This window comes from Sorghum bicolor, chromosome 1 (assembly GCF_000003195.3).
Source record: "Sorghum bicolor cultivar BTx623 chromosome 1, Sorghum_bicolor_NCBIv3, whole genome shotgun sequence".
Taxonomy (NCBI): Eukaryota; Viridiplantae; Streptophyta; class Magnoliopsida; order Poales; family Poaceae; genus Sorghum; species Sorghum bicolor.
This window is the reverse complement of record NC_012870.2, coordinates 7,213,724-7,237,943: the sequence shown is the minus strand read 5'-3', so window position 1 is coordinate 7,237,943 and position 24,220 is coordinate 7,213,724. Positions and strand designations below refer to the sequence as shown.

The following is a 24,220-nucleotide window of genomic DNA, read 5'->3' as shown; positions in this document are numbered from 1 at the left end:
CACTTTTAATGGGACGGATGGAGTAAGTTATAGGATCGGAGAAGCTCCCTCGCTGCCTCATTTGTGTACATAGCTAGGTGTCACTAAGCCTTTCGAGCATTTAGGGCTACTAGGGAGCCAGCAAAGCTCTGGATTCAGCCCAAGGTGACTGAGTCTTGGCTCCGCCGCTGTGACAGAGGGAGTACATCTTTGGACCATATAAGAGATATATGTGCAATCATATAGTCACTCCACTACAGATTATAAGACATTTTGTTTTTTTTTTCTAAATAGATACATAATTTTTTTCTATGTACTTGAATATACATTGTGTCTAAATACTTATCATATTTATTACTTCCACTTTGTGTATGTTTTGTATGACATTTTTACATTTGTAGATTAGTTTAGATTAGTTGATATGCTTAGCTCTAGATTACTAAACTCTCATGTGCTTTAACTTATCCTTTAGCTCTCGTGTGCAGTGTGCTCTAACGAAGAAGAGACGTTTTTTTAGGAAAAAAAAAACCGAAGGTGGAGCCTCTTCTTTGGAGCCAGAGCATCCGCGGCTACAAGGGAGGTTCAGGCCTAGTTTAGTTCCCACCAAAATTTTAATTTTTTTTTAAAAATTTCTGTCACATCGAATCTTATGGTACATACATGAAGTATTAAATATAGATAAAAACAAAAACTAATTACACAGTTTGTCTGTAAATCACGAGATAAATCTTTTAAACCTAATTACTCTATAATAAGACAATATTTATCAAATAAAAACAAAAATATTATAATATTAAAATTTAAAAAAATTCTACAACTAAACAAGACCTCAATAAAGCAGATTCTCTGTAACAACCGCTTGTCCTGGAGCTCAGGCCCATCGTTTGCAGGTTGCAGCAGATACCTGCTGATACCTTGAGAAGACGTTGGAGCCGGTACGGTACATGGACTCGGAACCAGTTCCTCTCTCGACCACGTCACGGGGTGCAGACCTGCAGCGCCGTTTGATTGCGTCCGTCACATCGAATATTTAGACACATATATAAAATAATAAATATATATAATTTATGAAATTAAAAACATAGCTAGAGAGTAATTTACGAGACGAAATTTTTAAATCTAATTAATTTATAATTGAACATTAATTGTCAAATAAAACAAAAATGCTATAATATTTATTAAACTTTATGTTTTGTAATGATCGATAGTCAATTTCTCATTTGTTCTTCCATTGTTGTGTGGCTAAACATGTTTGGGCTACTTTTACGTTCTGGTTGGATAGGAGGTTAGAGGATGGTTTTGAATCCGTAGCCTCCTTGTGGATTGCTAACCAGAGATGTATGATTTGTAATATTGTGTCTTCTGCTGTTCTCTGGGTTTTGTGAAAATTACGTAATTTGTTATGTTTTCAGAGGATGCCGTGGAGTGGAATGGGGAAAGTTTTTGCAATGATTGGGAGGATGCTAAGGCCTTGTTTAGTTCCGGAAGGAAAAAATTTCGCGACACTGTAGCACTTTTCGTTTGTTTGTGTTAATTATTGTCTAATTATAGACTAACTAGGCTCAAAAGATTTGTCTCGTCAATTTCGACCAAATTGTGCAATTAGTTTTTATTTTCGTCTATATTTAATACTTTATATATGCGTATAAAGATTCGATGTGACGTGGAATTTTAGCAAGGCCTAAGAGTATGGTTGCCAATGCTCAAGATGTAAGTCCAGGAGAAGTTGGAGAGGGTAATTCAGTTAGTGGAGGTAGAAGCTGGCTTAGCACCAATGATCAAGTGGATGGATTCATTAGTGTCGGTACAATCAAATGCTCAAGTTTTAGAGGATTCGGCAAGTGCGATCATTATACCATGTAATAGGGCGTAGTTTGTCTGGGCTTTGTGTTTTGTTCGCTGCTCAGTTTTAGCCTTGTGGCTGCAGTTGTGCTGTGTGTGTATAGACTAGGACCTTTGCCTGATGTGAATCGCTTTATGGTAATAAAGTAGGGGAAACCTTTTATTCAAAAAAAAATATTTATTAAACTTTAACAACTCCACACTGTTAGGTACCATAAAACGAGATAACCAAATCAAGTGAATAAAAATCACAAAAAGGAATAAAGCAAACGCTCAAAACGTCTTGGGGCTCGAGCACAAGCTCCGTCTCGCCCGACCCCTTGGTCTCGAGCGCAAGCTCGTCCGACCCCTTGGCCTCGGGCGCAAGCTCCGTCTCGCCCGACCCCTCTTGGGCTCGGGCGCAAACACCGCCTCGCCCGAGCCTCCATCTCAGAGTCGGGCTTCCAACTCACGACGGCCGTACCTCCGATGTGACACTCGCCATAATCCCTATGCCGCAGCAGGGCACGGCGACAACTATTCCAACCACTCCAACCACGGTGTAGCCTTACCTCTTTCACTGTGAAGTACCACCTCACAGTAAAAGAGGATATGGAAGGAGTTAACCCTTGTCACTGTGGCTGTCTTTTCCCTACTATTGCAGGACGTGCGACAGTGTCACCGACCCGACCACCACGACCTCAACAGGGCTCGGCAATCCTCCACAGGAGCAGCCACACCGTCAGCCATACCCCAAGGACGAGATGGGCAAGCTCTCACAGGGTCGGCACTGTTATTTCACCATTTACTAGGGGTAGATTACCAGTCAACACATGTAAAAGCCTTGTGTCCGGCTATAAAAGGGGAGGCATGGCACACTTCAAAGAAGGACCACGAGAACACCAGACCAGACTACGACATACACTCAAACTCCAGATAGTGCTCACTCTAGAGTAACGAGCACTACTCCGTCCACTCCTCGAAAGCCGAGACTTGAGACTTAGCCCTCTCTCGCAACCAGCTTGTACGCTCCTACTACAAGCACTCTCGGGTGCAAGGCAATACAGACTCCGACTCTCACACTGGACGTAGAGCACTCTTAGCCCAAACCAGTATAACTCCCTGTGTTCCCCTTGTATCACCATTCGGGTTTAGGAGGACACGCAGACTTATTACTCGTTACCGTCTAGACGACGAGTCTAGACGTCGACACACACAAACACTCTCTTAAACGATCTCCTGTTGCACTGGAGTCGCTCAGACAATGATATGCCTAAGCCTTAGATATGCTTCGTTGACGGGTCAATTGTTTATAATTTTTAAGCAAAATTTCGATATAATATCACCTTGCAATTCTTGTTTTAATAAGGAACCTTGCAATTGGTTGATAGAGGGCAGAGGCGTGGCAGTACGAGACTATGAGTCAGAAACTGTATCCTGACGTCTAACGATGAAATATAAGTTACTCTCGTTTTCTGAGAAATTAACTTTTTTTTTTTAAAAAAAAGGACCAATTCTATATAAAAAATATAAATATTTATAATATATGATTAGTATCGACTGCTAAATATATTTTTTAATAAATTTATTCTTAAAATTTGTGGATCGAATAGTAACCAGAAGAAGGATTTGAATTCAGAACATCGAGCTAAGGCGTTTTGCCGGTCGTTATACTCCATCACAAGTCCACCACCACCTTAATTAACACTGATGAAGTGGCCGCGTGACGTGGCACTCGCACTCGCACGCACGCAAAATGCGTTTAGGCCCGCGCATACGTATATGTATGTATGGCAATCAATCGCCGATATGCATGATTGTAATCAGTGGCGAGGATGACGGGTCGCGTGGACGTGGACTGGCCACCGCGCGAGAAAACGAGACAAAGCAGGCCGCCGCGGGCACGCATGCACGCGAACCACGCGCGAGCGGTCGCGGGGCGGGGCGGGGGGATGACCGGATGAGACGAACAAGGGAAGCTGAGGACGAGCAATTTTTAGTTTTGGTCTTGTGAACTAAACAAGACCCAACGCGAAGAGAATCATTCGAACGACGAGGAGAGGGAGGCCGTATCGTAAGGGAAAGCCGCCGCGGGTGCACAGCTCTCATCTTCGGAAATTGGAATAGGATATTTGGATTGGATGGCTGGGGCGCTCGGCCTTCGCCGCTCACTTGGCTCAGCCAGTTCGATTGTCTTTTGAGCTATATTTTTTTTTATCAGCTAATAGTTTTTTTTCTCTCACAATAAATTAGTGAATAATATTTTTAACTATGATTTTTCAGACCAGCAAAGTAACATGGGTTCGTTTTACCTTCTTCAATTATCCTCAAATCTACCTTTTCTTTCATAAGCCTAAAACCAGATAAACTATCTCCCTCAACTAAGAAAACTGTTCAACGTTCATTTTGCCTCCCTGGCCCGCTTATAGGTGGTTTTCAAAGGTGTCTTTGTTTTTTCTTTTTTATTTACTTCGAGCAATTTTTTAAAAAAATCATAATAAATTATATAAAAAATTAAAAAAAATTGTTGGACTCAATGAATAGATCTACAAATGAACACATAATATCTTATGCTTTAATAGAGATTTTTTTTGTTGTACCTTTGGATTTATACTTTTCTATATTTAATTCATAGATACAATTTCTATGGTCCAATTGTGGTGAATTTTTTTTATTGTTGGCTAATTATTTTATGATTGAACTGTAGTAAAAATTTCATGCTCATTGGATTATATATAACTAAGTTATAGATTTATTAAATTTTATGCTTGTTAAATATTTTTAAATAGTTAAAAGTGTGTAAAAATAGAAATGAGTATACATTTTTTTACTACTACTTAATCATATAATAATACCGTCATAAACTTTTCATCACAATTAGACCATAGAAACTACAACTATGAATTAATTACAAAAAAGCATATATCTAGAACTACAATAAAACTTTATACTAAAGCATACCATATTATATGATTACTGTGTATATATACCCATGTGGAGTCTAATAAAATTAGATTATCTATTTTATGGTGTTTTCTAGAATTTACTATGATTTTTTTAAAGATTTCACCAAAACAAATAAAAAAAAGAAAAACTGCCATTGAAAACCACCTATAACCGGGACAGAGAGGTAAAACAAACGGTCAGTTGATTTGGTTTTGGAGTTTAGAAAGAAAAACTAGACTTCGACGAGTTTAGGAGGTATAATGGATTTAAAATCGAATCAGCAATTTTTAGCGGCTGAGCTGAAATGCGCCCCAAAATCGAGGAGAGGACTAACACAAACCACTTGTGTTGTAGCCCATCAACAAGAATGCAGCCCAAGTCCAGTTAGCCTGCGTTTATCATCAACTCAATCCCGTCTCAGCAACCCCTGTCCTATCCTATCGACCCACCTATCCCCATTCATCGTCACTCCCCAGTCCGCGCAAGGGTGCCGGACGGCGAGGCAAGGGTGCGAGGTGCTCGGCAGTCGGCAAGACCGCAACCCCGTCGATTCGAGGCGCGGGCACCGGAAAGTGCCACTCGGTGAGGCACGAACGCCGGCAGGGCTGACGCGGTTGCCACAGCCGCCGCCCTCCTTTCAGAGTTTCAGAGTCCAGAATCCAAGCTCTAAACAGGCTCGACGTCCATGAGCAGATAAGCCACGCCACGGCGCGGCCACCGCGAGTACGCAAGGCGTCCCAGCACCCCCACGTAAACCCCATCGGCGCGCGGGCATGAGGGCGCTACCCGTCGCCCACAAGCTCGCTCTGACGGCCCCGTTGCTCCCGTGCCACCGCCGGCCCGCGGCTCACGGCCGGCGCCGGCGGTACGGAGCCGTGGTGGCGTACATGGAGCCGAACCCCAACTCGCCGGGGGCCATCGCGGGGCGGCTCATCGGCGCCCTCCCCATCGTGGGCCTCGTCGCGCGCATCCTCAGCGACGAGGGCGGCGTCGGCGGCGACATCATCGACTTCGCCGAGTTCCGCCGCCGCGTCAGCAAGAAGTGCACCGTCATGGACTCCAAGGCCTTCTACGACTTCAACCAGCGCCGCGGGAAGGTACCTTTCGCCTTTGCTCTGCTCTGGTTATTGTCTTTCTATAGTTGCTGGTTGAGTGGTTGGTACACCGCTGAGGCACAGCTTCTGACTGGAACGATAAAATATTTTCGTCGCGTCGTTCCGCAGCCAGGAGATCCCTTCTACGTTCTGCTCTGCTGCTGGCTGGCCGCCATTGGCGCCGGGCTGCTCAAAACAGAGGAGATCTTGGAAGGCGTGGCGCGTCTCCGCATCTCCAACGATATCGAGTTCGAGGAGGAGACGTTCATCGACATGATGAGGGCGGCAAGGGAGGTAATGTTAAGAGCTTTCTGATCTTGGTGACGATCTAACATTATTATTCTATACTATCTGCATTGCAACGGCGTATGCTAGAATCAGAGAAGATGAATTGTGTGTGATGATTGATGCAGAAAAGGGCGAAGCTGAAGGCTCCAGCACCGCAGATACCGATGGAAACGCGGGCGGAGAAGGCGCTCGAAGCCATCTACGTGTGCTGCTTCGGGCAGGACATGGTGGAGGAAGAGGACGAGAAGCTGCTCCGGACGATCCTGAACGCGGTCTTCCCTTCCGTCGGGAGGCCGGCGGTGGAGAGGATGGTGGCGTCCATGGCCAAGCAGGTGGCCTCCGGCGAGAGGAAGCGGGACGGGAGGACCGTGTCCAAGGAAGTGCAGCAGCGGCAGCTCAAGGACCTGGAGTTTCTGAAGCAGAATAAGCTGGAGTCATCGTGAAGCAGCGGCAAGCTGAAACTTGTCGTGGACACTCTGTAGTCCAAGAAACACAAATCACGCGATGTGGTTTGGCGGTTGTAGGCTTGCTCGGTTCCTTTTGGAACGACGGATTCGTGAAGGAATTTTGTAGGATTAGAACGGAATTCTAATATGAATCTGTCATATACTCATATGTGCAGCCCTTTGGAAGTTGGAACAACGAATAGTGAAATCCTACATAACTCCGTATATTCTTTTGGCTGGGAGATTCAACCTCCTTTGTGGCTACCTCTCTTTTAATTCCAGTATTGTTCTTTCTCCTATATTAGAAGCTTATCTAGTTTGTTAATCTCTTTAGGACAAGTGACATTCAGTTCTAATCCTATGGTTTCTGTGATCCTATACTTCATGAGGTGTGCGATTGGGAAGCAAAAGCAGTCGGGGCATGTTTGCTTGCCCTCCCAAATTTGCAGCCAGGCATGCATCCTGTCCCCAGGCATTCATAATTGGACATTTTTGGACGCCTCGGAGCAGCTGTAGCGCTTGGCAATGATGCATGGAGTCAAAGCAAACATGCCCTTGGCGGAGGTGACGAAGCTCTCTGTCACACCATGAATGATAATTATAAAAAGTAAAAACAAGATCTAACCTACTGTTCACTTGAACTTATCAGCACTACTTTTCAACGAGGAAACATTGTTCTTCTCTTACAACAAATCAACAGCAGCCGCCGCCGCTGAAATTGAAAAAAAAAAAAAAAAAAAAACCTGGGTGGTTGAGATGCACCCATCCCAAATCAGTTGAGTTGTACTCAACTCCTCTGTGAAGGATAATTGAATGCAGAACCTTTTTGTTGCCTATGTGAAAAAAAAAATCCCTCCAAAAACCATACGAGAGTCCATCAATATGCCAACAAACATCATTGCAATAACGTAGGTTCATGGGATCAGACGAGTGGCAACATCATTGCAAGCGCTAAGCATCTTTGGTTAATCTTTGCCATTTTCCCTGTTAAGAAACATTCATGGTTGCAGAGTACAATCGTAGATGAAAGAAGTACACAAGCTTGCTGATTGCAGAGAGTGGCAACTGGCAGTATTTGACAGAGGGAGAGCGAGAGAGAGAGAGAGAGAGAGGCAGCGCACCTGATTGCCGTGTTGGTTGTGAGTGTCTGCACTTCCGATGGACGATGTGCCCAAAGGGAAAGAGTGAAACTGTCACAGCATGATCTAACCATCACTTGCAAGCTTCACGCAGCAACCCGCCGCCAGCCCATACGAAAAGCCAGCAAGCTAAGCGAAGCAAAGCTAAGCTTTGCCGCTGTCTTCTCCATGGAGACAAGCAAAAGCAAGCACAGGGCGCTACACGGAGGAGCAATGCCGTTGTTAGATCATGCTGGCAGCTTCACTCTTTCTCTTGGGCACTCAACTCACACCATTCCTCCGGGCTCCGGTCGGGTCCATCCGCCGTGCACAGAGCTCGCTTATGGCCCCCCATGGCGCGGCAGCTCAACACACCACATGGCCGCCACCCCGCCGTAGCTTATATAGACGGACGGACGGATCGGCGGGCAGAGAGCCAGAGATGAGAGACCGGGCCGGTTGGGGGTCACATGGGGACGGCTGCCGGTCAAGGTGGCGCCCGTACGTAAACAAATCCGCGCCCTGTCGCTGACCCGGCGAGGCGCGAAAGGGGATCCGATTCCGAGGCCGGCGAACTGCCAATCGGCGCCGAGTCAAACGCGGGGGCAGCACATGCACGGCGCGGCGCGTCGCGCGGAAGAGGCGAACGTGGCCTTGCGCTGCCGCCGCGGGAATTAACTGCGCGCCCCCGCCCTGTCCTCGCCCGCAAACAAATTCCGTCTCGAGAATCCAAAACCCCCAGACTTTTAAAAACGGTTTCTTTGGAGGAAGTAGAGCTACTGTACAAGTGCAGAGGCTAGTCCATTCAGTTCAGAGACGCATGCAGGGATAGTCAAACATATCCGAGTGGCGTTGCTTAAAAATAATCAACCAACCAAACAAAAATATGCAGCAAGGTTGATAGGCCAGAGTAATACTACCAGATCCGTGCAGCATGCTACAAGAATCAGCAGGAGATCCAGCATAGCCCAGCACATGCACCTTCCAAAGGAAGCGTTTACCTTTGGAAGATGCCAAGGGCAACGGTTTAAATACGACGAACAGTGGCAATGTTATCACGACACGCGTATTACTGCACACAAGACGATGAACCACAGGCTGTCAAATTGTTTGGCAGTCTCTGACTGGAGAGAATGGTACACGATACAGGTTTCCGAGGAGCTCATCTCATGCACAAAAAGGCTGGTGAAATCAGCATAAATAACCTCGCTAAGATACACTCAAATGTCATCAATCAAATGTTACAAGTACACGGACGACAGTCGCCGACTGACTCAATTTTTCTCTAAATAAAAGAATAAAAATAAATAATACAATACACGTACAGAAGCCAATGCAGCGGTCTAGCAGACAAATGCCTTGGGGCACCAATGACCTAAATTGATAACTTAAACCCCCCATCAAGTGATGATGGCAACAATGAAAAGGGGAAAAAGGGGGGATGGGGTTACACACATGACCAGATGACAACTACTACAAGTGGACCCAGATGCCGTGCCGCTACAAAACTGACCAACTCAGGAGGAGCTCTGGCTAACTCGGGAGGAGCTCTGGCAACCAAAGCCGCTAGCCTTGGTCCCACTTCTCGTGTTCTGCCAGGCTGCACCTCAAGACCAACTCGCTGAGAGCAATGAAAAGGTCAGGTTAGAGCATCAAACCTGAGACTGGCCAGATGTCATGCCTGCAGATACCACCTGCCTTGACCTTCCCCTGTGCTTTCCCAATGTCGGTCACGACTTCACCACCAAGTTTCGCATCATACAGTATCCAAATGTTCACCTCATGTCATAACATGTGGGCAAGGAGCACAGTGAGTTGTAAATTTGCTCAGCTTTGGGCCGCTTGGATGCATGTCCTCTGGTACACTGGTAGAAGAGATCTACCAGATGTCTCATCTTATCTGCATGAGCATCAGATGTGATCCCTAGCTTCAGCCTCGTAGCTGGCTCATCCATTGTCCAGAATGCTTCTAATTCCTGACTTAGCCTTGGCCTCTGTTTCTTCCTCTGAAGAGACAGGATTAGGAAGATGGTTATATATTGATATGTAACCACTAGAACAACTAAAAAACAGCAATTTGCTTCTGATATGAAGGGGTCTTACCAGTATCATATCATATATTTCAGAGTCAGGAAGTCCCTGGTAAGGCGTGCCAAGCGTAAGCATCTCCAATAAAAAACATCCAAATGACCAGATATCTACTTCCTGCATCCAAGAAACATCTAATCAGCCAACTTGGGGATTTGGTTGACGGGGTAGATCTGTAGATGTTTGATCAAATAGTTTTGTACACTGTACATACCCAGGGGGCTAAGTATTAATACTAACACAGTTCTTCAGTTCAAATGGATCTCAATTTACTAAAATTAAAGTGGATTTGCAATGTGAATCCAACGGACATGCATTCACACAGGTTGCATGCTAGTTATAGTGGTCAAAGTAATGTTTATTTAAGGTCAGAGTAATGTTTGAAGTGTGAATATGTCTCCACAAGATCAGGACTAAATTTGATACTGCAAGGTAATTGATTCCCAGATCAGAACATATTTCAAATAGAAGTCACATTCAAAACATTGGTGTATAACTCAATAAACCATATAATATTTCACAATGCAGGTTGCTGAGAACAAAATAACCACCAAACTCACCAACAAGCATGCACAATAACTGTACAAATATAATCAATATAAACAACGAAACCATAATTATCTAACAAATTCTTACCAGTCCATAGTGGTGTTTTTCATGCATGGCCTTAACAATCTCTGGAGCCATCCAACAAGGTGTTCCAACACAAACATTGGGAGGGTGTGTACCAAGGTGAGATATACAGCATGTATGGGATAAAGAATGCAAAGGAACGGATCTGTCAAAATCAGAGAGTTTGACAATCGGTGTACCAGCATTCCTCTTGGAATCCAGATCAACCAAAACATTCTCACTTTTTATGTCCCTGTGAATAACTAGCTTCTTGTGCATCTCCAACAATGCACAAGCAACTTCCCGAGCAATGTAAACTGCCAGATCAATGGGGACACACTTCTTGCCCTCCTTCAGTAGCTTTGTCAAATATCCCTGATGAGAAATTAACAGGTCCGGTACCAAAAATGAACATCTGAATTGATGTTGAAACAATACAGGAGAAATTCATAAACATGATAAATGATTTTTACCTTAAGGGAACCTCCATTTACATATTCCATTAAAATTATAGACTGCAATATCCTATATTCTTTATCACCTTCGACTTGAACCCATTTAGATGAAAGTTGGTGTCCATATATGTTCACTATGGATCTGTGCTTCCTTAACGCACCCAGCATTCTTACTTCTCCCAGAAGCTTGTATTCAAAAAGTTTAACTTCATCATTTGAGGCACTGCGAGTATCCAGATATCGTATCTGCAATTGCAACAAAGTCAAGTACATACACCCAAAAGAATACCACACAGAAGGCACAAAGAATAACAGGTGAAAGAACAAAAACCTTTGCAGCAGCATCAACAGCACCAATTTTACAGTGATAGACAGAACTAGAAGCTGTAACTTCAATTTCTTTGCATGATGAGACTGATGGGAAGGAACACCGAGGAGTATAGCCCTCATCATCGAGTGCAATTTGAAGTCGACTGAGCGGTACATACCTGAAACAGCACAGAGATAAATGGATCAGTCAAACATAAGATGATGATCTTGGATTCAGAAAGAAATTGTATGTAGCATGTAATACTTGTGTCAGCGCCTCCCTGAAACAGCAAGACTAATGTGCTAGATCAGCAGACAAGATCCCCTACCATCAGGTGAACAAAATAATAAAGGATTAAAAGAGTATCTACCAGCAACAACCAAATCTTGAAAATATAAAAATGGGCTTAGTGCCTGCCACAAAGTGATGATATTTTCTTAGCTTTTATAAATTTTCTAACTGAAAATTGTACAGGAAAACGAAAACCTGCACAGGTGAAAATTTGTAAAGATAGGACTGACAACTTGTTGGCAGCATCATGGACCATACAAAAGGTAGCAAATAGTCAAATACAATACAATGTTCTACAATGCTGTTCTTTTCAGAATATGATATAAACAGAACCTAAAAACTGGAAATTAGCTGTTTTAGAAATCTGTGATGTGGCATTTTGTAGGCCATTCTTTATGGCAGACACAATATTAGCATACGCCGAAACAGTGCTAACGCAATATTGACCATGAGATAGGGCAAGCATGGTGCAGTTCTTATTGCAGGTGCTCTCCATGTAAATACAACAGCCAAAAAGAATGGAACACAAGGGAAGTTACAACGATTTCTACTTACAAAGAATATAGGAATATAATATCACAAGCTGCTCACCTGCAAAAGTACTCTGGATCTGTCTCTTCCTTTATGTTGGTGGGGTAACAAGCATCAAAAATCATCCTTACCCAGCCATTCCCTTTTCTAACAGGAACAACGTTCCAAGCATGAGGTGTATAGTCAAGATGGCCCCTCACAAGCTCACAAGGAATTGGAGGGTCTGCCCGGTCGCACAAATACTGCAAAGCATATGGTTACAGTGTTCAAACTTCAAAGTGCAAATACAGAATGTCAAAGTACAAATACAGAATGGAAGCTGGCACAGGAAACAGGGTTACTACCTTCATTAGGACAGCTCGGTGCCTACAAACACCAAATTGCAGTGCACCTATAGGTACAATACCCGAATTTCTTCTTTCCTTGATGAGATGTATTGATCTGTTACACAGACCAGTAAAATCAAAGTGCCCAGAAAGAGTATTTGTCTGCTTAGAAGCATCATTGTTGTCGCCTAAGTTCCCAGCAGAACAAGTACAAACAAAAGGCTGCTCCTTCCTCAAGCTAACAATAGCTCTCCGTGTTCTCCCAAGAGAAGCACTTCGGTCACAACCACCAAAGCAGTCAGAAACAAACAAAGCGAGCACTGAAGCCCTCAGTAAATCATTGCCTGCATCTTCCTCCATTTCAAAAGAGCTTGGCCTTGTCAAACTAGATAGCAGCAATTGTGCTGAAGAGGCAATTGTATCCAATTCTTCATCTTGTTCTCTAAGAAAAACAAAAAGAATATTAAAACATACAGCATGGAAAAAGAATGTAGACAGCCCCATATGGATAGGAATGGGCACTAACCTGTCCAAGAGAATAACCTCCCGTGCATACAGCCCAAGACTCCTCTCATACTCATCTAATGACATGAAGGGCATATCTCGGCCTGCGTCATAAAAACCATCTGGTAGATGGTCATCTATGCTGCAAAATGATTCCACACTGTATTTATATGAAAGTTTTGAGCGTTCATCAATTGGTCGAGGGCATTTGCTTGGTTTAGGATTGCTGTCCATATCAGGGTGCCTTTTAGATTTTAAAGCACACTTGGATGTTGCTGAAGGATTGTCACGAGTAATCTCACCAACATCATGGGCAGATGAAGCAGTATCATCTAGTTCATTTTCAATGCTGCAGATCCTGCCTCTACTGAAACAAGCAGGCTCCCCACTGATACAAGAATTGTCATCATCGTAACCTCTCATATTGAATTCAGGTTTCTCCTCGTCATAGTGATCCTGTACCATCATGCCACTATCCTTTGTAAGCCCATCCAAATCATCATCAACTATTGAAGATACATCTTCAGATATAGAACTCGTTTCTTTCAACGAATCCTGTACTGAAGTTTCTTCGTCAATTGTTCTGATGCCTAGCTTGTTTTCCATATCAGGCAAACTAGAAGGGCATTCATCTTCAGCCATGGTCACAGCCATTTCATCTATATATTTTTCATTGAGCTTGCTCCTGCTTGACTCCAAACGCTCCTGGCGAGCTTGTTGTTGCAGGCAATCCCGCCTCCTCCAGCCCTTCTTCATTTTCTGTGGGGCATGGTGTTTCAAATTCGGGGAAGCTTCTGGTTGTAAGCATAAAAGGGAACTGTCGCAAGCACGACTTGATGTAGTAGATTCTGCTAAACTACTCATGTCCGCTACACCTGTGTACTTCAGCTTGCAACCCTTCATAGCATTTTCAACGTTTCCCCTCATATCACAGCATATCCATGAAGGAATTACATAGGAATGGGAGAGCCTATTAAACTTGAAACAGAAAACAAAATGTCAATGTATGGTATTTATAAATTTATAAAAACAGCATCCATGATATAAAATAAATAGCACCAACGAGTAATAAGTATAACATCATTAGCACAAAACAAGTGACCCCTCCTGCTCCCCATAAAATCAACACATGCTTTAGTTTTGGGCTAAATACCTCCTCTAACACATCTGCCCTTAAATTTTCAACACATTTAAATGGATACATATTGCTATATTGAACCACATAAAACAAATATAGCAGAAACACTAGTATAGACAGTGGAATAGATGTTACAACAATTAGAATATAGCAAATAAAGAAGAAACATGTAATTTTACTCATGAGAAAAGACGCAGTAGATAGAGAAAATACCTGAAGGTTTAAATACTGCAGCGTAAGCATAGAAATAAGTTTAACTGAACCAAGAGAAGTCAATCTGTTGTTTGATAAGTCAAGGCTTTCAAGACACCTCAAAGAGGAGATTCCAGAGGGTACATCCACCAACTTATTATTGGTCACTTTGAGGAACTTCAGCGCACTCAACTCAATTATACAGTTAGGCAAGTTCTTCAGTTTGTTGAATGAGAGGTCAAGCTCTTGGAGCTTCCTGAGGGAACCAATCTCAGGAGGGAGGTACCTGTACATTGTGAGTTTGTGACAAGGGTAACAATCAGTCAAAACTCAATAGAGTAGCTCATACAACAAGGCAATTCAGTCAAGTACTCCAATCATTAAAGCAGCACATATCTGACACAATCACGGTCCCCAAAGACATCAGCTATGTCCACTGATTTGTAACCAAATAAAACTTTAATGCAGTGGAAGTAATTTACCTATAATATTTTCATGTATTCATTCGAAATATTCATAAATGACCAAAGTTTAACTGAAGATATCACAAAATGGCACTAGAATGAAAAAAGAGGAAAACCTCAACAAGACCTGGTTCCAACAAAAAAAGTGTGAGAAACTACATGTAAGTATAATGCATCACAGAATCAAAAGTTTAGCAAAAGTGATTCTACCATTGTGTTCAAAGCACATAGCACTGGTGCTCATTTAGTAAAGGTGTTGCCTAAATGGCCTGATTTGTTTTGGGATGAGGTGGGACAGCACGAGAATGGTGTCGCCACAGTTTTCTGGGATGGGATGATCTCATCTCCATGTCTGGTTGTAGGAAGGAATCAACCATGTTTTGTGTTTGGCATGAGGGACGAAAAAGGATAGGGTGGATAGCCGTTTTGCCTCCGTTCGCAACCGTCAAGGTGGGCCCACGTGTGCTACTCATTTTTTCCATTTCTTCCTCCTTTCCTCTACCAAAACATAGCACATTCATATAAAAAAGACAAGAGCAAATACATAGCCAGAGCAGCATCTGTGCCCACCGCTGCCTGCCCTGCTTAGTGAGGCAGCTCCGCATGGCCCAGCTGCGCTCCCTCACCAGCGCGGTGGCGTGGCTACCACAGAGGCCACCCTCCCTCGCCAGTGCGGCTTTGCCTGCTGCATTTGTCCCTGCGCTGTTGTCAGTGGTGGGGACATGTGGTGGCGTGCATGTGTGCAGGGTAGCATGTGGGTGGCGCGCGGCTGGCCCGCCAATGGCGTGCACAGAGGAAGAACGGCGCGAGGCAGGAAGGAAGGATGCCGTAACAGAGTAGAACAGCATCGATAGGGAACTGGTTGGTACCTCTGTTTTTGAGGTATGACGTCTTAGGGGAATAGTCTCTCTTGGGGACGGTTCATTCTATCTGTCCCTGAACCAAAACACATGGACATCCCTGTCCTGCCCCCCCCCCCCCCCCCCAAACACACACACAAAAAAGAAGAAGAAAACACACCCTGGCTAAAAGCCTAAAAGTTGTACCCAACTGATCTGAAACATCAGCACATCAGTATTTACACTCCAGAAACTAAGAGAACCCATGTCCACATCCCACAGATGGATGAAACTCTTGATGACCCTAACAGTGATTCAGCAATTTAAAGGTTGCACATGGCACATGGCTGCCATTATATTTTCAGCAACAAGGAAAGATATGGTTATTCCACGGAAAGCAACCGTCACAGAAGCAATGAATGTGCTATGTTTGAAAGCACCACCACTGAAGCAATGAAGCACAATAAATAATGCACATGCATTCTAGTGTATTTGAAATACAAATAGCAGCTATCCACAATTCAGTAATTCTGTACTGTGATGAATTGAACAGTAAACAAATGGAATTAATTCATGACAGAAGCAAAAAAAAAACATATACACAACACAACAACATTTGGTCAACCTAAATTAACACTTGACAAAAGAAATCACGGTTACCAGTACCTACCTAGCACAGAGAAATTCAGCCTAAAACGAACAGGCATTACTAATCATGGTTACCCATCCAAGCTTAGTCACGCACACCATTTCCCCTACCGTCATACTACTTAATTGAATTGAATTGATGAATAATTAGTAGGGGGGGGGGGGGGGGGACAGCTGAGAACACAATAAAGCAACCACATTTAAGCTTGAAAACGAAAAAAAAAACCCGGCAAGCACGGGGAATCGAATTTGTGGTTTTGCACATACCTTATTGAGAAGTGGCAAATGGTGAGCTTCGTAAGGCACTTGAGCCCGGCAACCTCCGCCAGTATGGAGCACGAGGACGGCCTGGGCGGCACCATTGAGAGCTCAAGCTCCTTGAGAGCCTGCATCCGACGGAGCGGCGCCCCTGAGACCCTGGGCGCGGACACCTTGACCTGGAGGCTCTCGAGCCCGTCCAGCTCGCCCCCGGCATCCGCGGGTAGCACCTCCACATCGTTGCCGAAGAACTTGAGCGACCTGAGGCCGCCGGCTCCGCCGCCGATGGAGCGCGGGACGAGGTTGAACGTGTTGCGGTAGATGTATATCTCGCGGCCGCCGCCGGCGGGGGGCGTGGGGAGGGTCGCGAGGTCCCAAACGTTGCCTGCGACGTCGGAGGCGTCGGATCTGCGGGCCGGGAGGTCTTCTGCGTCAGGGACGGAGAAGGCCGGGGCCATGGGGCGCCGCCCGACGGCGGCGCGGCGGCGAGGTTTTGGGCGGCGGAGCCTAGGGTTTCGTACGGGCGAGAGAAAGGGGGGGAGGGAGGACGAGCAGGAGAGAGAGACAGAGAAACGGAGGTGGGAATTAAAAAGTTTTTGTTTGTAATAAAAAGAAAGGGAAAAAAAAAGAGAGGAGCGCGTGATGGGACGCGCCGACGCGGAGCCCGAGAAGGGGAAGACGAACCACGAAGCCGAGCCTGGCGGGTTCGCTCTTGCGCAGCCTTCAGACTTTTTTTTTCTTCAGACTTGGGACGCGCGTTTCACTAGATTGTTTTTTGTTTTTTTATAAGGATGCGTCGACAGGGGCGAGCCTACATTGTAACTAGGGGCGAACCAAATTATAAAAACATTGATTAGATTTAAAATTTTATCATATATACAACTCCACGAAAAATGTCTATACCCGCACAAACTAAATACACTTTCATTTAATTTACTCTAGCTTCACCACTGTGCATCGATACGGGCCGAGCAAACTGACTGGGCCAGACTGCCAAGCCCACTCGTAGGGCTGGGCTCCACGCTGTTGACACTGAGGCCTTGTTTAGGCCTTGTTTAGTTGTAAAAACTGTGCAATTAGTTTTTGTTTTCATCTATATTTAATACTCCATACATGTGTCATAAGATTTGATATGACGGGAAATTTTAAAAAGTTTTTGCTTTTTTACGGCCTTTGCAAAAAATTTGCAAAATATGAACAGTAACACTTTTGGTTTTATTTAATAATTATTATTCAATTATAGACTAACTAGGCTCAAAAGATTCGTCACAAATTACATGCAAACTGTGTAATTAGTTATCTTTTTTACCTATATTTAATGCTTCATGCATGTGCCGTACAATTCGATGTGACGGAGAATCTGGAACATTTTGCAAAATATTTGGGGAAGTAAACAAGGCCAGTTCCAAAATATTTTAGGTCAAATGCAAAATTTTTTGCTATTTTGCATTTTGGAAGTAAACATGTCCAAAATATTTTGGTCCTAAACTATTTGCAAAATGAAATAGGGATATACCTGGGCATGCAGCCCGAGCCCGTGAGCACGGCCCGAAGCCCGTCATTTTGGCCCGGCCCTAGCCCGGCCCGGCCCGAAGGTCATTGGGCCCGGGCTGGCACGGCACGGGGCTGCAGGCCGTGCTTGGGCCGCACTTCAGGCCCGCGGGCCGGCACGGCCCGGCCCGCCAAATAACAACATTGTATAAAATAACTCATTTTGATATCTAAATCTATTCTCTACATCTGTCATATGTATTTGAATGTGTTCTTTATACTGATGAAGTGATGAATTGATGAATGTGTTTGAAATATGCTTTTAAATCTGTATTTATTGATATGTTATTGTTCAACGGGCTATGGGCTGGCCCGGCCTGACGGGCCCGCCCGGTACGCAAAATGGCCCACGGGCCCGTGCCTGGGCCGGAGGTCAGGCCCGCAGGCCGGTAAGGCACGGCCCGCAGGGCACGACGGGCCCCCTCGGCCCGTTAGGCAACGTGCCGGGCCGGCCCGGTGTCGTGCCGGGCCGGGCCGGCCCGGCCCGTTGCCCAGGTATAAATAGGGACATAAGGGCCGTGTTTAGTTTTCGAAAGGGAAAAATTTCGCGACACTATAGCACTTTCGTTTGTTTGTGGTAATTATTGTCCAAATATGGACTAACTAGGCTCAAAAGATTCGTCTCGTCAATTTCGACCAAACTATGCAATTAGTTTTTATTTTCGTCTATATTTAATACTTCATGCATGCGTCTAAAGATTCAATGTGACAGGGAATCTTGAAAAATTTTGGGTTTTTGGGTGGAACTAAACAAGGCCAAGGTCTTGTTTAGTTTCAAAAATTTTTACAAAATGAACACTGTAATACTTTCGTTTGTATTTGACAAATATTGTCTAATAATAAAATAATAAGGCTCAAAAGATTCGTCTCGCAATTATATATAAACTATGCAATTAGTTATTTTTTATCTACATTTAGTGCTCTATACATGTGCCGCAAGATTCGATGTGACAGGGAATTTGAAAAATTTTGTAAATTTTTTTTTTGAGAAATAAACACCAAAACCAAAAAAAATTGGTGTTAGAATTTTGGTGGGTTCTTCAAGGTATTGGGTTTTTGGGTTGTTCAAGCATCCATGTCAGATGTTCAGATAGGATAGGAGGAATGGGACAGGTTAAAATGATGCATTTCTATACTAGGGGCGAGGTACATGCACATGCGAACAGGCCATGACATAAAGTTGGCTGATTTGTTATAAGAGAAAAATATTGATTTGTTGTAAGAGAAAAATACTGCTGAATGGCTTGCAGATTCAGCTCATCTGTGATGCACATTTCCCCAATACTTGAGTGTTTTGCAATTAGGATGAATTTCTACTGTGTCTATGGTTTGTTAGATATCTTTGAGCACATGCACACATGCAAACAAAGCTTACGAACTAGGCAGAGTCCATGCAGTATTGCCCAGTGGTTGTCATGGACACCCATTGACCCAATAGTCGTATGCCCACTGTGCCCCAGTTGCCCAACTGCTCCACGGTAACGGTAACCGCCAGGCAGACACAGCCCAACGTTATGCTTTGGGGTAATGAAACGAGAAGAAAAAGAAAAGGGTGCAACAAAAACCGACTCAAAAGTAATACTCTTATTAGCATCACAAATCCACAGAACCAAATCGAGCCTCTTATTGAGCTTTATTGAAACATACGGGAGATAGATTCTGCAGTACATCTACCACCACCTGGAACACTCCGTATGATTAGTATATCAGTTACACGATAGCGTAGATAAACGCGATGTGAGAATCTCACGACGTTCGACAAGTGTGAAAGAAACGTGGCAGAAATCGTCTCATGGATCCATCAGATACACAGCTCGGCACCTCGTAGTAGGCAGCCGGGGTAATGGGTACCAAAAAGATGGTGAACAAAGCCAGACGATCAGAACTGGTTGGACCAGTCGGCGGCACTGCCGACACGGGGGATGCTGGCGTCCTGCTTCTTCTTGCTCTCGCTGTCGACCTTGAAGGTGGAGCCGCACATCTGGCCTTGGCTGTCCACGCGCGGCACCGCCTTGACCTCGTGCAGCGGGTGCTCGAAGCTCTGCAGCCCACCGGAGGTGGTGTAGAAGCAACCTGAGGGGTGGACATGTATAGTAAGTAGAATGAAAGGCATGTTCGCGAAAAAAAATGACAAGTACTAGAAGATGATTTGTGCATAAAGGATGACTGGAAAAGAAATGGTGTTCTGTTGTTGTAGTTACCTTTGGGGAATGGCGCATACGAGTTGCCGCAGCCTGTCTTGAGGAGCCCAGCATCGTCAGAAAACACAAGGTGGTTCTCAGAATCGACACCCCAGAAGAAAGGGATACTGCCATCAGCGTCCTGCATTTAAACATTGGCATTGCAACAAGGCTCAATCCACAGTCAACAAAGGTACGGTTGAGGAAAGAATTGTATATTACAATAGGTGAACTTACAGCAGCGACAAAGGTGGACTTCGACAGGGTGTCATACAGGATGAACGCAAACTTCCCACTGAGGTCTCTCACAACCTGGCTGGCTGGGACTGGACCCCTGTCCCTCAGGGTCCTGTAGGCCTCTATGAGGATAGTCACCTCATTCGCAGTCTTGCTCAGGCCATAATGCTGCTTCAGGTTGGCAATGTTCTCAATGTGCCCTTGGAACAGGCAGAAGATGTCATTCACAGCACCAAACAACCTGGACAGGAGAACAAGGTGCAGAATCAGCTAAATGTAATGCAATCAACTGTAGGGATATACCAAATACCAAATAACAAAAGAACTCCCAGGATCAATCACTATTCGAGATAAGTGTGTATGTGTTGCGATGCATCTTTTTTTTCCGAGTCAAAATGATCTTATTTAAAAGAAACTCCATGAAATGCAGTTGACCAAATCCTGCAAGCCTAAAACGAGTCTGAGAAATTTCCTTCCAGAGATTGACTTTCTCAGCACCAACAGCATGACACTTCAAATAAAAGCAGACCTACTATTATGTTGTTTTCGTATTTGGATGCCATCAATGCTAATTCTGTTTTGTATTGTGCAAAACTGAGCAGGCTAATAATAGCTTAAAGTACAATGCACTTCATTTTGTTTAAAGGGACTCAACTTCCGACAGGTCCACAACCATTTTCAATTGTTGGAACTACATGTTACTACCTAATAATAAACATCACCTGTCATCATCATCCCTGTTGACAAGGAACAAATGCTTACAAGTGTCAAATTGACATGTAATTCAGTTGTGTCGACAAGACATGGCCATGCTATTGGCCATCCTAGCCCATCAGTACAACGACAGATATTCAAATAACATATGTAACATAGAGAGCATGTGAACGAGAGTAGCAATACAGAAGGTTCAACCAAAGTTCTCATAGACTCATACCCATACCCATACCCATCTCCACAAAAGTCTCTTCATGTTGGATAACAATCATATATGCCAGATAAGATGATTGGATCTGAAACTATAATTCATAGCTAGGATTAAATGGCTCAGTTTAAGGTGAAAAAACATCAATCCCACGACAAATCTAAGAGAACCACAAACTACTAGAAGCACATACATCCTAAATGTGAATAATGTGTAAATGACCGTGCCATGTGACTGTAAACTAGGGATACTCTTTCTTCCTTCCCTAATCGATGTAAGATGGATTGTCAAATTGTCAAATTTCATTTAGAATCAAAAGCATCTCTTAAGTAAAGTGATTCCAGGTATTACTTGAAAACAATCCAATGTAGCACAGTCAATAGTACCTGATAAACAGCACTACTGTACCATGCTATCAGGTGTAGCTTGTGGCGTGTGTGTGAATCAATGCATTCATGATTCCACAAACTGAACTCACAGAGAACTCGACTGATCAAATAGTTTATAGGCATGAACCAACAATACATCTAACAACCCCAATGTTCAAATTCGTACAAAGCACCGCGTCATCACAAACGTGTGTTGATTTGGTCCGGAAAAAATCGCGAACTTGCAGACTCTACAAACGGAGCAGATCTAGACAACTAGAAGAGCATGACCAACAACTACGCCACAAAAACGCCCCAAGTTTATACCCACGAGACAAAACCATCATGAAAACAACATCTATACATAAAAACAGAAGAAATCTCTCCTCGAATCGCCGTGGAAAGCATCTGCAGGACTGATCGAAGTCCACATCGTTCGGTAGCCTAAAAAACTAGAGAAAAATAAGATCACACATCGGGAACCTCAAAAAGTTTCACCCCGTTCCAATCCAACCTCCAGGAAAAGATCACATAACCGAATCTCAGCCAAAGCACACAAACATGGTCCACAAACACGAACCATTTTCGCATCACGCAGAGGCGTCACATCACAGAAGCACATATTCGGCAAGCAAGCGAGCGAGCGAGCACGGGCCGGGAAGCAGAGCACAGCACCTTGGGACGAGGGGGTTCTGGTTGGCTGCCGAGTAGGCCAGCGCGCCGGAGGGGCCCAGGCTGACGGTGACGGCGCCGTCGTGCGAGTCGGAGAAGCCCTTCATCAGCGCGCCCGCGCCGGCTCCGCCTGCTGCTGCAGCGGCCGATCCGGCGACCGGCGGGCTGCGGAGGCCCTCCGGGCACTTGGCCACCGTGGGATCGAACACCGCCAGCATCTCGCCGCCGTCCGATGCGACCTCTCTGTTTCCCCTCTCCTCGCTTTCCGTGCGCTGTCCTCTTTCGCTAGTCTCCCCACTCTCCCTTGGCTGTTTGCTATGCTACGGCAAAGGATTCGCTCTGAATGCCACAAGCCCACACAAGTCAACATATATAGACTTTTTCCGTTTCCCATTTTACCCTTTGGTCGGTTGGTGGATAAAGCCATATTTGCGATTATTTATTTCCGGGAAGATTACGGAGGAATTTGGATAAGCTGCATCATAAAAGGCAACCGATGTTGCATGGTTTATGAATCGTCAAAAGAGATTCGATTCGATTCGTCTATTGTGGAGTAGATGTATCTTGGAATATTTTTGAGTCGGCTATTGTGATCAAAGTATCATGGAATAGTTTTGATGCAAGACAACTTGTATTCTATGGTCAAGTTTCTTGCTTATCCACATCCAGTTTTAGTTTTAAGATTCCACCACACGCTGACGTGGAAAAAGTCACAATAACCTCTATTATCCTATAAACCATGGTAGATTGAGCATAGTCAGCTGGAAATTTGATTAAGTCATCCTCAATGCAGGTTTCGTGGCTCAGTTTTTAACACATCTATATTTTGGAATCAGTGTAGAAAAGTTACATTCCCATGAAACTCTCTACAATCCCATAAAATTTTTATCACATCTCTCTTCATTAATATGGTGCTACATCAGCATATTTAATACTGTAAAACTCTATTAGAAATGGTCTTAGCACATGCGGAGAGAAACTTTCGACCAGAATCCCATATCTATCGTGGAAGAATTGCCTTCGAGTTCTCAAATCTAGACGCCGTCCACTGGATTGATGCTTTCCCTAATCCATTCTCTGTCTCCTAATCATCATGCTGTCGCTGTCCTTGTTTTGTTTGGAACCAATAATTTTGGATAAATTTTGCTGCGATTTTGCATCAAAATGTTTTATTCTCATGCGATCTAAGAGAATCTTCAAGTTTTTTTTAATAAATAAATTATGCATACTGAGAGCTTAGAAATACTAGACGCGTGTGACCGCGTTTACTGAATTTTCATCCGTCAGGTTACGATTCTTTATTCTGTTTCAGAAAGTAGCTATATGATTATTCGCTTTTTCACATGATTCATAAGCCACAAAAAGTCAGAAAATATCACAGGAGATTCGGGCGAGTTAGGTATTGACTATTGAGGAATCTGGATAAGATATAGCAATAGTCTTATCCAGTTTACGTTTAACGTTCCACCGCACGCTGACGTGTAGAAGTGTAGGACTTTGTGTATTATACGTAGTACACTAAACTAGGCTATGCATAAAGCATCTCCAACAGTTTGTCCTTCGGTTTTCTTATTCTTAATTTTTTGGTAAAACTAAAACAAAACTATCTCTAATATTTTGACATCTTCCTTTCCCATCTTTTCTGACCTCGTAAAATTTTATCCCGATCGCGTATATATCCGCGTGGACTAGAAGCGCACATCCAAAGTTTCTCGGCCCGTCTAGTAAAAGGAAAAAAGACATGGTTCGTAAAAGGGTTTAAACACGTACAGAAATAAAATTTAGGGTTCACAAAATATGAGACCAAGTCGTAGGAAAAAAAATGCTGAAAAAACTTTTTAGGATAGAAATATAGAAAATGACTTTTTTTTCATACTAATTAGGAGTTGGCAAACACTATACTTTAGAGAACAAAATATAAAAATCTCTTGGAGATGCTCTA

The 24,220-nt window shown here is 43.9% G+C and overlaps 3 protein-coding genes across 4 annotated transcripts; 1 reads left to right on the top strand and 2 right to left on the bottom strand.

Moving 5' to 3' along the window:
* Window positions 5,163-6,873, top strand: LOC8085957. 2 transcript variants are annotated; one of them, XM_021458103.1, is made up of 4 exons: window positions 5,163-5,328; window positions 5,440-5,843; window positions 5,970-6,134; window positions 6,254-6,873. In XM_021458103.1, the coding sequence occupies exons 2-4, from the start codon at window positions 5,520-5,522 to the stop codon at window positions 6,569-6,571; spliced, it is 807 nt and encodes a 268-aa protein (XP_021313778.1). In that variant the 5' UTR covers window positions 5,163-5,328; window positions 5,440-5,519; the 3' UTR covers window positions 6,572-6,873. The 2 variants fall into 2 exon arrangements, with proteins under 2 accessions (XP_021313778.1, XP_002466474.1); XM_002466429.2 differs by having other exon boundaries at window positions 5,163-5,843.
* LOC8085956 lies at window positions 8,863-16,933 on the bottom strand. Its single transcript, XM_002463850.2, has 10 exons — window positions 16,358-16,933; window positions 14,161-14,425; window positions 12,832-13,787; window positions 12,324-12,747; window positions 12,040-12,221; window positions 11,179-11,335; window positions 10,866-11,093; window positions 10,417-10,767; window positions 9,796-9,897; window positions 8,863-9,698 (listed from the first exon to the last, which is right to left on the bottom strand). The coding sequence occupies exons 1-10, from the start codon at window positions 16,804-16,806 to the stop codon at window positions 9,468-9,470; spliced, it is 3,345 nt and encodes a 1,114-aa protein (XP_002463895.2). The 5' UTR covers window positions 16,807-16,933; the 3' UTR covers window positions 8,863-9,467.
* On the bottom strand, window positions 19,469-22,630 carry LOC110433555 (stem-specific protein TSJT1-like). Its single transcript, XM_021455938.1, has 4 exons — window positions 22,282-22,630; window positions 20,317-20,557; window positions 20,101-20,221; window positions 19,469-19,972 (listed from the first exon to the last, which is right to left on the bottom strand). Exons 1-4 carry the CDS (start codon window positions 22,494-22,496, stop codon window positions 19,779-19,781), a joined length of 771 nt encoding a protein of 256 aa, XP_021311613.1. The 5' UTR covers window positions 22,497-22,630; the 3' UTR covers window positions 19,469-19,778.

What these genes read in the sequence shown, in the direction of transcription:
- LOC110433555 (XM_021455938.1), bottom strand. Translation starts at nt 22,496, where the DNA reads ATGCTGGCGGTGTTCGATCCCACGGTGGCCAAGTGCCCGGAGGGCCTC. An exon ending in CAGAACCCCCTCGTCCCAAG is followed by an intron (nt 20,558 to 22,281) that starts GTGCTGTGCTCT and finishes TCTCCTGTCCAG; the next exon opens with GTTGTTTGGTGCTGTGAATG. An exon ending in GTATGCGCCATTCCCCAAAG is followed by an intron (nt 19,973 to 20,100) that starts GTAACTACAACA and finishes TCCACCCCTCAG; the next exon opens with GTTGCTTCTACACCACCTCC.
- LOC8085956 (XM_002463850.2), bottom strand. Translation starts at nt 16,806, where the DNA reads ATGGCCCCGGCCTTCTCCGTCCCTGACGCAGAAGACCTCCCGGCCCGC. An exon ending in TGCAGTATTTAAACCTTCAG is followed by an intron (nt 13,788 to 14,160) that starts GTATTTTCTCTA and finishes TTCTGTTTCAAG; the next exon opens with TTTAATAGGCTCTCCCATTC. An exon ending in TAAATGGAGGTTCCCTTAAG is followed by an intron (nt 10,768 to 10,865) that starts GTAAAAATCATT and finishes ATTTCTCATCAG; the next exon opens with GGATATTTGACAAAGCTACT.
- LOC8085957 (XM_021458103.1), top strand. Translation starts at nt 5,520, where the DNA reads ATGAGGGCGCTACCCGTCGCCCACAAGCTCGCTCTGACGGCCCCGTTG. An exon ending in TCAACCAGCGCCGCGGGAAG is followed by an intron (nt 5,844 to 5,969) that starts GTACCTTTCGCC and finishes GTCGTTCCGCAG; the next exon opens with CCAGGAGATCCCTTCTACGT. An exon ending in TGATGAGGGCGGCAAGGGAG is followed by an intron (nt 6,135 to 6,253) that starts GTAATGTTAAGA and finishes TGATTGATGCAG; the next exon opens with AAAAGGGCGAAGCTGAAGGC.